Here is a 15,551-nt window from a genome sequence, read left to right on the forward strand (position 1 = left end):
GTAAAAGCCAATTATATTTTCATACTTTCATCTCTGTTTTTCGATCCTACGAATATAATTTAGAAAAAGTGTTATCCAAGTATTCGCCAGAACTATCTGCATATTCGATGCAAAAATAATTCCAATCAATAAAATTTTAATTACATTCAACTTATTTCCAATGTATTTCTCGTTTATTTGAACTTACATCGGATGGGATATTATTGTGATTGTGGACGCCTTAGAAAACTAATCGGAACTATTTTTGGCCCAATGAATATCTGAGTTAAACGTTTTCGAAAATATGTTTATAGAATTGAAAGTTATCTTTGGTTGTTTTAAACTCCTTTGCATTGTGGGCGTGACTGTGAACAGATCGCACTCTGCTTTTAACCCAGTACTCTCAATCGATCAAGTAAGGCGTATTGGAAAATATTCTGCTCTACTATGAAAACTTTACTTTGAAACCAAGCAGAAGTGGCAAGTGCTCTTCTCAAGAATTCTCTTATGATATTAAAACTTTTTCCTCCGTTACTGATACATTTTGTTCTTTTGAAGATTTCTGAGTCGCTTTAAATTTAAAGTTAATGTTTTGCTATCAAGTTCGCAGATTCATGCCTTTCCGTTGGCGCAATATTCAATTCTATCTATCACTTGTCTATGTATTAACGAAGGCATGAAAACTCAAATTTTCCGGTTTTTTTTTTTTTTTTTTTTGTTAAATTTTGTTTATTCGTGGGATTAGCTGTTTTTTTTTTGCTTTAAATTTAATGAATCATTGAAATCGTTTGAAAACAATTTATTGCAAATTAACAAATTTATGTAAAGAGACCTAAAGCGCACCTTAAAGATTGCAGACATAAAACTCTACAGGTGTTTAAAGTATGACATATTTTTCAGGTATTAAAAGAATTTTTCTAATTATTATTATTTTTTTTTTTAATAATGGCGGCGATATAAAACTCGTAACGAAATATTACCTGAATAAAATGATCCGGAACATTGTATTTATTCTTCCTTTCGAGATATGTTAATTAGAGCAATCTTCTCTTACCAAAAGACAATGGGATAGAGAAGGCAGAGATCAATTTTCAATATCATTTATGTACCTGGGCATTTGTGAGTGCGTGTGTGTTGAAACCCATCGTTGTTTCTAGTGGCAGATTACAATCACCTATGCTCCTATTCCCCATCTTCGCACATACTATAACCCGCTAAAAATAACTTGTGCTCCTATTTCGAATCCTATGAAGAACTATAGGTCGCTAAAAATCGCCTATGCTCTGTGGCACACACACTTGGGTATATCTTCGCAGCGTCCGTTGCCGTTCAGATGCTATCTAACTTTTGGTCTTCGTTTATTTTATATCTTGGCACGTAAAAAATGTGCGCACGCGTGCCCGTTCGTCTTGTCTATATTTGAAAATATTTGACCAGCACTTTTAACCAAAACTATTGCAAAATAATTCGTTGTCTCGGTTTTAATACAAATTTTGCTTTTGCAACTCTTTTATTTCATATATACGTCACTCAGTGATGCCGAAACTTTCCATCTTTCGGTCTGAAAGCAAGGTGTCACTTTGCATTGTAAGCTCCAACTTTCTATTAACGATTTATTGTTATATTAAATGTATTTCGTAAAAATTTCAGTCAGTCTTCTCCAAATTTCGTGACCTTCAGACGATTGCGTATACACAAAATCTACTTTTTTCAAAAACTTTTAATCGATACTCGTGTAAATTTCACCTGGTGGCTCTCAAACTTTTCCCTACTTACATTAATATGGTTAAGGCGTCCGTACAATTTATTGTATTGTATATATATTTATATACAGTGATTGAAGAGATACAAGCTGAATCGCAGAGAGCTTTGAAGGCCACTCCGGAAATCAACAATAATAACTATTACGAGGATTGGAAGAAACATTAGCATAAGTGCATAGTGTTTGAGCGGAATTACTTTGCAGGCGATGCAATACATTTGGAATAATAAATAAATTTAAAAAAGTTAACATTAAATTGGTTTTAGTTCTTAAATGCGCAAGTACATATTTAAGATAACGTTGCGTTCAATTTCCTACTTTCATGTTAAAGGCAAAGTCTCGCAATTACACAATATTCTTATGTGTAACGTTTCACATTTGGGAAAGACGAGAGGCATTGCACGTCTAAGCCTTATAAGTCACGGATTGCAGACGGCTGATTTAGACAATAACGTGATCAATTAAAACGCTTCCGGTGATTGTTGTTGTTACTTCAATCGCAATGAAATGTTAAAGAGAAATATTTATGTTTATTAAATGTTCATTTCCTTACCACACATAGCAATTCATTCCTCTATCATATAATTATTAATTTGAAAATATTTTTTCCTGTTGCAGGGTGATCGTACAACGTGGGAATATCATACAGTGTCTGTAACGCGTGTACCGGGGTATGGTTTTGGTATAGCCGTTTCCGGTGGACGTGATAATCCTCATTTTGCCAATGGTGATCCTTCTATAGCTGTGTCAGATGTTTTGAAAGGTGGTCCCGCAGAAGATCGTTTACAGTAAGTGCACATATAAACCTCCTCTCCTAGTTTTAATTTTTAATTATTTTAATGTGTAAAAATCATGAAAGCGTATTCCTTTTCTATTCCCTTCTTATTTGTCCGCCTATGAAGAAAGCTATCGCATTCGAAGAACTAAAAAAAAAAAAATCTTTCGACTGGTAATCGTTCCGTTTCTTTGGAATGAAAGGCTGATCTTTAAAAAATTGTCCTCCATTTAGGGCCACAGAAGCTTCCAACTATATTAAGCAAGGCTCTATACCAACAAGTTTATCGATGTTCTTCGCCGTAAGCAATCGATGGAGCATTACTTTATTATTCATGCGGAAGCATTGGGTTTTGCCACAAAGATGTGCTCATGACTTGTGGGGGTTTATTAAAAATCAGATTCTTATGTCACATCCCTTGCCAACGGAATACAATACGACTCTGATAATCGTCTTTATTTGACCGAATTTCTTGGCTTTAAAGCTTTCCTTAAATCTAGTTTAGTTTAACTTTACTGATCGAAGTGAGAATACTTTTATTTTAAGCCAAATACTAACATGACCCTAGCCTAATACCGATTCCTTTTCTACCAAGAATCATTTAGTCAAAAACCGTAACTCTCTCTTTGCCATTGTCATGGACCATAATCCTTGAGACCATTTTAAAATTGAACCTAAATTTTTTCACCTCTTTATGTAACAAAGATCTACCTCCCGATGTGAAAATCTCAGCCAAAAAGAAATAGTCAGGTGTCAATGTGTAATTCTCAGTTATCTAGCGAGTCTTGGTCTCATTGTGAAAAATCTGAACCATAAAGTTCTAACGGCATTTACAAGACAGCAAAGTGAGTTTGATAGTCGTTGTTACAGATCACAATCAAGGTCATAATGTTAAATCGCATATTGAGATGAACACTATTTCCTACGTCCCCCTTATTTAGTTACCAAATCGGTGGCATATAAATAAATTTCTGGTGTGGGAGACAAGGAACATGTCGCTATGCTAGTTACCAAGAGAGAAGACAACTCATATCACCTTTCTCAAAAGATTTTTACGCGGTGCTAGAAGATTCAATCACCAATTTTTCTCTTGCTTTTATTTTCAATACACTTGATCATTGGCTATCATTAAAAAATTGACGTAAAGTCTTTGCGTTCAAAGCCATTTCATGGGTCAATAACCAAGAGGAAAAAGAAGAAAAACACACACACCTAGTATAGAGGCATACTTCCATCCGGTGTATAAGATCCGAATTGGGACAGAACCCCTAAACCATTACAAACATGCAGAACCGGGGCAACGAAGTATTGCAAATATATTTAGCTCAATCTAGAGAGTAACTTTAATAGGGTTTAAAGAATCTGATATTGGGATAAAGTTGTAGACGTTATCAAGATTTTTGCAAGTAACCTAAATGCATTGTCATGCTCGACATTGACTGAGTTTTATGAAGATAAAACTTCCAAAAAAAATAACAATTAGCAACTTTGACGTTTATCCCAACTAATACTGGAAAGGGAACACCAAGTATCAGAGAGGAAGGAGACAGAATGTGCGTTTTTCTGATGAGGATAAGGCCAGGAAAAGCAGTCCAATTTCATAAGTAGGCAAAGACAAAAGCGGATAACAAACTTTACATCAATGGTTTCGGCAATGGTTACGTAATTTCGGTTAAAATCACGTGTTCGCGTTAAAAGAAAAATCACAATTTCGATAAAGTCACATAGAAATTCATGAGCTTACAACCTCCATTAGGTTTTATTAGGAAAATGAGTCGATGATCTTATTAAGTCTAAACTAACTAAAGCGTTCTTGATTATGTGACATTTCCATTCAATTGCACAAACCTTTTACTACTGCTACTATAGCGAACCCGTAATCCAAAATTTGGATGTAGGGTTTCCTCTACGCAAAACCGAACTATTAACGAACGACGCAAAATGTATTCACAAACTTATATTAATCCGAAATTTAAATACACCTTAAGATGGTATCCTTATTGCATTAGATCTGATACTAACTAGTCTCGTTACCCCTTAAACACTTGCCGTAAATTATTTTGAAAAGGTTAAAGGAAATAATAGAAAGAATTTTTAAAACAATTCATTGCCTTTGTTATCATAAACGATTTAAAAAAAAAAAAATTCTGATAAATTTGGAGAAAAGTTATTTTTCTCTATTGGAAAAAATAGCAAACAACATAAGGAAAAATTTCGAAATTTTTAGTTTGACATCGTGTGCTGCAAAATGGCATTGATTAAAGGTAAATTCTTGCTAGACGCTCTAAATGATATGCAACAACCGGCATCGCTGCACGACATTGTAGATTACATGGGTTACTGTTGTCCAGGAATATGGAATTATTTTGGAAAGGAGGTCAAGAGCGCTTTGGATATTGGCGTACATTACGGTTACCTGCATAAAACTGATAATGATTTTTACGCTGTATACGGAATAAACACTAACGATAAACTAGGGAAAGTCAATCAAGATGACGACGACGATATAGATTTAAATAATTTGGCAGAAGAGATAAAGTCCTCCAAGTGTCGTGTCAATGAGGGAAAAAATCAAAACGATGAATGCATCGAAGGAAATCATTCGTTCTCTTCCTCGCCTCCCCTAATTAAGGGTAAATTCTTGTTAGACGCCTTAAACGATATGATACAACCGGCGAGCTTAGAAAGCATTATTACATATATGTGCTTCGGTTGTCCAACAGCTTGGACTTTTTATTTGAAGGAACTTAAAAAGGCTTTAGAAGCCGCTGTGCGCTACGGTTATATCGATAAAGTCGGTGACGATCTTTATGCCGTAGCAAGTTGCGCTTTTGATGACGTCAATAATGAGCATCTTTACGATGATCCGGAAGAAGCAACAGCTTCTGAAGAAAAAGCCAAGAAAGAAGAAGAAAATAAATCCAAAACGAGGAAATCACAACCCTGGTCGCCAAGCAATGAAGATTCCGTACTCCAATTATTCCCATCCTCATCCAAACGCCCGTCTCCACCCACCTATTCGAGTAAAAGTTGTCAAGAGTTGAGGTGCGAACAATGCCACAAACCAATCAAACGAAGAAGGGTCTCCCCAACTAAGTTTTCGAGCAAGCGCAACAGTACACGCACTCGTAGTAGGTCAAGAAGTCAGCGACGTTAATTTGCGTTCCATAACGTGCCATAAAGTCGCAAGGGAATTTTTTGAATTTAGTGAATTGAAATTAATTTTTGTGCGCAATAAAATTGACTGTGTGTCGGATGTAAAGCAACAGTTATTCTTGTTAATTAAAAATTCATATATTTCACGGTTAGGCGTAGTGCGAACAAAAAGTCATATGTGCTGTAATGAAAAATCCATCACTTTATAAAAATATATCTAGAATTTGAAGAGCAGAGGAGAAGGGCACCGCATGTTCGCTATGTGTACCTTCCATGCTTTTTCGTACGCGAAAGCAATGTTAGGTCTGGTTGCATACACAGATAAGAACTTGGACTTTCACAGACGGCTGCCTGTTGTCGCTCTCATAGATGACTTTCTATTAATCGGTCTGCTGCACGTTCAGCAATTCAACTCGGGGTATTAAACAATTCCCTCCCAATCGAAATCTTATCAAAATGCAAGCAAATTTTCGTGATTAGCTTGTGAAGATTCAAGGTTTCCGTCCGTCAATGCTTATGATTGAATTCTTATATTGAATTCTTCTTCTTCTTATGAATTCTTCATATTGAAAAGCTTTCTCAAAGCCTCTTTTATTATTAGCAAAATATTCTTAGGCAGTTCAATACCCAGTTACAAACATATTATATTGTATTTGATTTCCTAGCTTATATTTTCAATCTGAATTTTTGCAGACCTCTTCGTTCTAGCAACGATCAATAGGAATTTGTTCCGTCTTATGAATAAATCTTTGAATAAAACTGTAAAAAGTTAGTGTAGTGTTCTCGCTCGCCTTTATGCAAGTCACAGTTTTTCTTTCCTTATATCGCATTACTTCGAAGATGTCCTTTATTCGTGTAACGTGATGATTAGAAAGAGGCGGGGAGTAGAGAAGTAGAGTGTGACCGCGGCATGGGAGCTGTATTCCGTGTAGCTGCGAGCACATACCAATCGTAATTAATGCATAATCTACGGTAAGGGGAATTGCAGGGACTTGGTAGACGCATTTCTTGACTGGACAGTAGACCAAAATGTTCATTGAGTGTTAAAATCTTAAACTAAAAGATTAACTTTAAAGCAATAGCTTAGAAAAGAAGCAAAATCATTAATCCTTAATGGGGGAGAACGTATAAGGTCTACCGGAAAGTTCTGACAACAATTTTCAACATGTAAGCAGTGAGTGCTTGTTTGGCCCATGTTCAGCTCTCTATTTTTATCGCTTAATATACACATATCGATGTAGAAAATTAATGAAAACAAAGTTGATTCACGATAGTCTTAACTGCGAAGCGATCGCGAACGCATGGCCACTTTACGCCACTGCATTTTCCACGAATTTCAACAAGGAAGAAATACTACAGAAGCAGTTTAGGTACCGTTTCTGAAAGGACATGCAGAAGTTGGGTCGAAAAATATTAAACAGGCGGTTTCGACCTTTCCGATAAGCCACGTTCTGCGCGACCGTCTTTGATCGATGACGATGTTGCTAAGCAAGATCCTTTTCCGGTAACCCCAGAGATCGCAAAAAGCTTTAATACAGATCCGCAAACCATTTCCGGTAAATCTTATAATGACGGGCGAGTTCACTAACTGAATTAATCGTTCGACAAGGAATATATTACCTTGAAACAATCAATCATGAATATTGCAATGCGATAATGCGTTGCCTCTCAGGTCACTGCTTGTGTACTCAGCCGTGCCTGCGACTTTTTCCTGTTCTCAAAACTGCAAAGATTCATGAAAGCGAGGAGCTTGCGTGGTTCCGCATCCCCGTAAGAACTCGAGGCCATATCAAAAGGCTCTTATAGGAAGTGCTCAGAGGATTGAAAACAGCACTGGATCATTTTGAAGGAGATATAAGAGATTTGTTAAGTAAATGGATATTTTTCGAGAAAATTGAAAATTCACCATTTTCTTTTGAACGCACCTCGCACTCGTATTAACTTAAATAAAAGATGAATGAATATCCAATAATAGTTCCAAGATGAACATAGTTTTATTTCTTGTTTAAATTTCAAATTGTAAACATTATCTCTCCCTTTGCTTGCGACACAAATATGTTTATGTTAGGCATTAAGTTGAGGAGAAGGGAAGAAGATTATGACCGCACCCGGAAATTTATTTCAAGTACTATATATTGCTTTTGTTTATTTTTAAACTTTTTTTTTTTTTTTCTTTCTTAAATTTCGATGCACATGTACTAAAAGGAAATTTCTATCCCTGTTTCCTTCTATGCTCTCTGTTCTTGCACAGACATATATCTATGCATATGTATACATATGTATATATATATATAATATATATATAGCATATAGCATAGGAGGAACAATGATATATATACATATATAAATATAAATACCACAAGGTCGTGTGTAAGGATTACAAACCCGCATAAGATGATTTATTTTTATTACATTTTCTTTAAGAGCCGAACTCTGTTTTGCTTAACTTGAAGTCTTTTTCGATAAACACTGTTAAATGCATGTGCATTTGTGCGTGCGTGCGTGTGTGTTCGCACCTACATATGCATACATTTTTACTATTGCTGTACATGTATATATATATATCATATACAATAAAAGTAAATATCTTTTGCGATTCTTTTTATAAGATAAGATTTCTTTCATTTCCTTTCTTCTCTTATTTGAAAGAGTTTTTTTTGTTCTTTTCCGAATTTGTTTTTCGTGCAGAACATGCATACCAATGAGAAATCTCTTTAAATAAATATGTCAGATAAACTGTAATAAAAGCAGTGAGTGAGGGAGAGATTAGGGAGAGAGAGGTGAGTAAAGAGAGGGATTCTCTTCAAGTGCCGTAAGAAGAAGATAAATAATTGAAAAATAATATCCTGACATTTGAAGTCGAAAGTGTTTCGACTTTCTCAAGTCTTGTCAAGCACACTATATGAAATTAATTAGCAGTTAAGCACAAATATTCATGAAATATTATTTGTTTTAATTGTTTTACAGAGTTAATGATCGGATTATATCAGTTAATGGTGTTTCGTTGGAGAACGTCGAATACGCTACTGCTGTTCAGGTGTTACGTGATAGCGGTAATACTGTAACTTTGGTTGTAAAACGTCGCGTACCTCTTAACACAATTCCACAAGCCATCAGTCATCAGCAACAGCAACAGCACCAGCAGCAGCAACAACAACAACAACAGCAACAGCAGCATCATCATCATCAACAGCAGCATAGCATAAGCGCTGTAGGTCTTAATTCAATGATCACTCCGCCTGCAACGAACCCCAATTCCCTAATGAATACCACTGCAAATATTGGCAGTATGAGTCAACCGAACTCTTTAAACTCGTCAATGATTCAGACTTCAAATGGCAACAGTCAGCCTATTAAGGTTACCCTTACCAAAAATAATAAAAAAGATGATTACGGCATTGTCTTGGGATGTCGTCTCTTCATCAAAGAGATCTCAACTAAGGCGCGCGATCAATTGGCTGCCAATGGTTATACTTTGCAAGAGGGGGACATTATTACTCGTATACATAATACCAATTGCGGGGATAATATGAGCCTTAAAGAGGCGAAAAAAATAATTGACGGCTGTAAGGAACGTTTAAATTTGGTTGTTTTGCGTGACATTGCAAATCAAGCGGCCATCACGAATCAGTTGAACAATTCGAATAATCAGTCCAATATGTACAACAGTAGCAGTCATCAGCCTCAGTTATCGAATTGCAGCAATAATTTAGATGATCCGTATTTGAATGGTGGCGCGAGCTATTCCTCGCAAAATCTATACGTTCAACCACCCACAAGATCGATACTTAATGGCCCGTCGAGCGGTTTAAATGATGAAAAAAGTAATTTAACACCTCGTGGCCGATCACGAGGCCCTATAATGGATGGTATAGTTTTGCAGCAATTGGATAGACCGTCAACACCCCCAAATGCGGCAAGTTCAAGAGCACGTGGCTTAGACGATCCTCCTCGGCCGCCACCGCCAAGAAATTCAACGAACAATGCCGAAGACTTTTATAGTTCACGGCGGCAATTGTACGAAGATGAAGCTTTGGTTCGATCTCGCCAATCGGCCGAACCGCGTTTTATATCATTCCAAAAAGAAGGCAGCGTGGGTATACGTCTAACGGGTGGCAACGAGGCGGGCATATTTGTTACTGCGGTACAGCCGGGATCGCCAGCGTCCCTTCAAGGCCTGACACCGGGTGATAAGATTCTAAAAGTGAACGATATGGACATGCACGGTGTAACGCGTGAGGAGGCCGTATTATTTTTATTATCACTACAGGATCGCATAGATTTAATTGTCCAATACTGCAAAGAAGAATACGATGAAGTTGTTAACAATCAAAGAGGTGACTCGTTTCACATCAAGATTCACTTTCATTGTGAAAATCCCTCGAAAGGAGAAATGGCTTTTAAGGCGGGCGATGTGTTTCGAGTGATTGATACTTTGCACAATGGCGTGGTAGGATCATGGCAGGTATTGAAAATCGGTCGTGGCCATCAAGAAATGCAACGTGGAGTTATACCCAATAAATCCCGGGCCGAAGAATTGGCGACCGCACAATTTAACGCCACGAAGAAAGAAATGAATACTAATGAATCGCGAGGCAATTTCTTTAGACGTAGAAGGTAGTATGCCTAAGTTCAGAGCAACAATGTCACATGTTTTATCAACATTTTTTACATTATTTCAGATCCACACATCGACGTTCGAAAAGCTTATCACGTGAAAACTGGGATGATGTAGTCTTCTCGGATAGTATTTCGAAATTTCCCGCCTATGAGCGTGTTGTGTTGCGCCATCCCGGCTTTGTTCGCCCTGTGGTTATATTTGGTCCTATTTCAGATTTGGCTCGGGAGAAATTAGCCAAAGATTTTCCAGATAAATTCTCTACGCCCCTGCAGGATGATGACAAAAGCAATTCCAAGTGTCGCATAGTACGTCTCTCGAATATACGCGATGTTATGGATCGCGGAAAACATGCCCTACTCGATATTACCCCCAACGCTGTGGATCGTTTAAATTACGCTCAATTCTATCCGATTGTCATATTCTTGAAAACCGATAGTAAACATATTATCAAACAATTACGTCACGGTATGCCAAAATCAGCTCATAAAAGCTCCAAAAAATTACTGGAACAATGTCAGAAACTGGAACGTGTATGGTCTCACATCTTTAGCACACAAATTGTCCTGAGCGACGAGGAAAGTTGGTATCGAAAGTTAAGAGATGCCATAGACTTACAGCAAAGCGGTGCCGTATGGATGTCAGAATCAAAGGTAAGTTAAAAACAAAAAAAAAAAACAAAAACAAAAAATTACTCAATTCGCAAAACTGAAAAGCTTATATGCAACCGTTCGCAAATTTTTCAATTTATATCAAAATTTATATAACTTCAGTCAACTTGGTTCAGAATTTATGTAGTGTGCGTGTATCATGAATATAGATGTTATGTTTAAGCGAAAGACTAAAAGAGAGAGAAAAAAAAAGCAAACAAACAAACTGGTGAAGGTATAAAATATTATGGCATGTCTCACTTCTTTTTAATTTTTTTTTTTTTTTTTTTTTTTTAAATAAATAATGATCTTTCACACTATGTAATAATATCGATGTTGTGCAATTTATGTTGCAGAACAATTCCTAACATTTCTCCTAACTACAGTCTACACCCACTGACAATGCAAGGCTTATTAAAATTGTTTTGTTTATTATATTAGAAGAAAAAAAAAAAAAAAAAAAGAGGACTTAGAAGCTTACCACCAAGCAATTTGATTTTGCCACCAGTTCACCCACCAGCTATTCAATTTTTAATGATTCATGTTGCACTTGCAATACTTAAATAATATTTCATTTAAGAAAGAATTTCTTCAGTTGGCATGATTCTTTAATCCCTCCCTCCCCTCCATAAATTGGAGTCAAGTTAAGCACTAATCATTATAATGATCATCAAATGCGGACTTGAAATTTTCATTCTTCTATTAAAATTATTAAAAATCTATATAGATCCTTTTTCAAGCGAATATTCCGATTTTTCCGAATATTCCAAATTCGATCCTTTCAATTAATATACAAAATTTATATAGGTCTTTATATCACTTAGCCAAGCTAAATTTTTCGCTCTAATTAATCCTTAGACTTTGGAATTTTATATAGATTATTATTCTGAAAAGACTTCGACAAATTACAACAGCAGTACATCCATCCTACTACTTGCGAAGCCTGACTTCACGCAAATCACTGCTATATGATATTAAGAGGATGAACTAATTTCGACTAAAGTTTATTTATTTTGTGACACTTTAAAGCAGGGGTGGGCAACTTATCCCATCAAGAGGCCAAAATGTTAATATTCATATTACGGCGAGGGTTGGAACAAGGTTTAACTATTATTAAAAAAGCGATATTGTGCATCAATTTTCCTTCTTTCTATAAATGACTCATATTTTGGCCTAATAAACACAAAAAAAAGAAAGAAAAAAAAAAGTTATGAGCCGCTCTCAAAAAGGCAGATATAAACCATTTGTAGCATGACTGTTACGAACAAAATGCAGTTTTTTACATTTGAAAAGAAGCCTATGGGCAGACGGTTGCCCATGCCTGCTAAGGCAACTTAAATTTCTACAGTGTAACAACAAACAAATCACTTTCCTATTGTATAGGAATTTCTTTAATAGAATTTTTCTTTTTGTTTTGTTTTTTTTTTTGGTTTTTTTTTTTTTTAAATACAACTTACAGTTGCCCGATTCCCCTACCGAACTGATATTCCCACCCTATATAGCACAGCCTTGTAAATTTCCTTGTTGCAGACCAGCATCTAACTCAGTGCCACCGCCTACCAGTAGTATATTTAAGCAATTGCAGCAAATCGATGCAAATGTTGAAGATTTTATACCACCTCGACCACCACAGTTAGTTAATCGCAATAATGAGTTACCAAAATCGTTAAGCTCCTATCATATCTTACCCCTTATCAAATCGTCGTCCTCTATGCCAAGCGGTTTAGAACCGCCGAATAGATATTTCTCGTTAACTAATAACGCAGATCGTACGATAAATCCGAATGATTCGAGTCGAGAATCACAGTATTGCGGTTCTCAACCAAATTTATTGTTAAATACCGCCCATATGAGCAAAATTGAATGTAAGAATTCAAAAACGGATCTAAATGTTACGAATTTAACCGCTTCTCCTACAACGACGGAAGTCCGAGCACCGATTCTTTTAAACTTCAACGATAACAACGCTAACCACTTAATGGGTTATCATTCAACAAATAATGGTAGTAATAACGGTAGTGGTCCGTTTATGGGAGGTAAACGTTATAATGTTAATAGAGCTGTCTCCAGCGAACGTCGTACCACACCATATTACTATCATGAGTTGTTGCAAAAATCCACTATATTCGATTCGAACTTGAATCTAATAAATGATAATAATATTATCACTACTACTACTACTATTACTACTACTACTACTACTACTACTACTACTACCCCTACTACTACTCCTACTACTACTCCTACTACTACTACTACTAGTACTATTACTGGTGACGTTTCCATCAACGTAACAACACCCATTACAACAACAGCTATGGGTTATAAGACCACATCAATACATCAACCATCGGTATCGAGTAATCAAATAATCATAGACGATGAAAATATTAAATTAAATTCATTTAATACAAGTTTAGATAACGTTTTATATACAATGAATGCCGCGAATCGTATACCAATGCCGCGAAATTTCAAAGATTCTGCTCTCAAATTTGGTAATTCATTGTTAAATAAAAATTCCTATTCTTCCAATGACTTATTAAATGCTAATAGTAATAATAATCAATCGGTAAACAATGGCAATTGTAGTAGTAGTGCTGGCACTTTAGTTGATGATGAACAATATTTCAATGTTGCTGCTAATGGTCAAAATCAAAATCATAATCATAATCATAATCATAATCAAAGTCAAAGTCAAAGTATGCTTAATAGCAATTATTCCACTAGCTTTAGTCCGAGACCGGCCGCTAGAAATTTAATACAAACTAATTCCTATATGAAGAGAAGCCATCAAAATTTACATAAAAGCAACAGCAACAGTAACAACAACAACTCATCTAGTATTAATTATTTAGATAAATGTGTTGCATGAATGTAATCTCATGCATGCATATAATGCCATGTTTAAATGAACACCAATATGCTTGAGTCTTCAAAAAAAAAAAAAAATAAAAAAAAAAAAATAAAAGAAATAAAAAATTTTAAAAGCTTTAAAAAACATTTATTTTCAAACTAGTTAACAATTTTAAATTTTTCACAAATTTTTATAATATAATTTCGAACAAATTTAAAACAAATTGGAAATGTTTTAAAAAATTTTTTATAAAATTTTTGCCTACGAGAATAAGAGATACCGAAGACACCGTTTTGGCTCGGTTAACATGAGAAAGACAAAAGCAAAAAAAAGTAATTCTCAGTTGTCACTGAAAAATCCCCATTTATTTAGAAATTTCTTCTCCACATTCCACTCCAGAAAAAGAAGAAGATCATGTCTGTCTTGGGGTGCAGCTAGCATCAAACAAAAATCTGCAAAATTAAAGAATCAAAGAGGAAGAAGAGTCAAGAGGAAGGAATAAAGCCAAAGGAGTATATTCCATTAAGAATTTCACAACTTTTGAGGGCGCTTTCTTTTCTAAGCTAGTGACAAGGGCTGTTTTTTTTTTTCTTCTTGAAATTTCAATTCCCACTAAAAAATCCCCAGTTAAGGGGAATATTTCTCTTATTAAGTTCACTTAAACAGACCGAAGATGGGGTCACAACTTTTAAAAACTTTCTCTTTCCTTAATTAAGTAACGAGTGCTTTGTTTTTTTTTTTTATTGAGGTAAAAGCCGAAAGAACACCTCTTGAACTAAAAAAATATGCAAAAATCGTAGAACCTCTCCTTTAGCTGCATGAATGACAATTCATCCTATCCAAGAAATATTTGGATAAAAATCTAGATATCGGTACAGGTTCTAAAGCGAAGGTGGCACAAAACAACAAAAACAAATGGACAATTCTGAATAGACACCGATTAGCAGAGATTTTTTTATTAGATAATCCCTGATCTTTCCATTATTTCATTTCTAAAAATTTAATGTAGAAGTTTTAAAGCAAATTTGAAAAATTTTCTTTCCAAAAAAAAATTTTAAACTATTCCGATTGCTTAGAAAAAAAACAAATTTTTTTTCAGTCTTTTTGAAAATCTTTTTATTATTATTATTATTATTTTAATTTTAGACTAATGAATTGAATTCTTAGACTAAAAAAAGAGACATTGAGCACTAGCAACACAGGCTATCTTTTTAAAAAACATTAAAAACAAAATATTGAAAAAATAAAGAAAAAATTTGTTTCAACCTTTCGAAGAAATTTTTTTTTTGTTTTTTCAAAATTTTTGTTATAAATTGAAAAAAATATTTTAAAAAGTTTGAAGAAAAAGATTCGTTTTTTTTTAATAATCTTTTTAAACATTTTTTTTTTTTTTTTTAAGAAAAATTAATTTTGGCTCAAGTGTTTTTAATAATCAAAACTATATTTTTTAATAATTTTTAATTAAATATCTTTTTTTTTTTTTTTATTTACTCTTTCATATAATTATTCAAATGATTTTTAGAAAAGAAATGTTTTTTAAGTTTTCATTGATATTTTTTTTATTTCTTCCTAATATTTTTTGCATGCATTTCGTATTTATTTAGAAAAATAGAAAAGCTCTTGTATATGTATAGATGTTGTGCATGTCTTCAAGTATATAGAGAAGCGCATTTATATAGTTTAAAAATATATTATTTAAAAAAAAAAAAGAAAGAAAATTCTATATTTTGTAACTAATACCACAAACAAAAATT

At 34.6% G+C, this 15,551-nt stretch overlaps 2 protein-coding genes across 14 annotated transcripts in view; both read left to right on the forward strand.

The window, feature by feature from the left end:
- The window catches only part of LOC119639650 (tight junction protein ZO-2), a 188,971-nt gene that overhangs the window by 157,989 nt on the left and 15,431 nt on the right, over positions 1-15,551 (forward strand). For all 13 annotated transcript variants that reach the window (XM_038037179.1, XM_038037178.1, XM_038037191.1 and 10 more), the window contains 3 exons: positions 2,360-2,529; positions 8,640-10,289; positions 10,355-10,943. In XM_038037179.1, coding sequence (XP_037893107.1) covers positions 2,360-2,529; positions 8,640-10,289; positions 10,355-10,943 — 2,409 coding nt within the window. The remainder of the gene's footprint in view (positions 1-2,359; positions 2,530-8,639; positions 10,290-10,354; positions 10,944-15,551) is intronic.
- On the forward strand, positions 4,763-6,973 carry LOC119639652. Its single transcript, XM_038037192.1, has one exon. It carries the CDS (start codon positions 4,765-4,767, stop codon positions 5,671-5,673), a length of 909 nt encoding a protein of 302 aa, XP_037893120.1. The 5' UTR covers positions 4,763-4,764; the 3' UTR covers positions 5,674-6,973.

This window comes from Glossina fuscipes, unplaced genomic scaffold (genome assembly GCF_014805625.2).
Source record: "Glossina fuscipes isolate IAEA_lab_2018 unplaced genomic scaffold, Yale_Gfus_2 112, whole genome shotgun sequence".
Lineage (NCBI taxonomy): Eukaryota > Metazoa > Arthropoda > Insecta > Diptera > Glossinidae > Glossina > Glossina fuscipes.

Coding starts and splice junctions, on each gene's coding strand:
- LOC119639652 (XM_038037192.1), top strand. CDS start 4,765: ATGGCATTGATTAAAGGTAAATTCTTGCTAGACGCTCTAAATGATATG.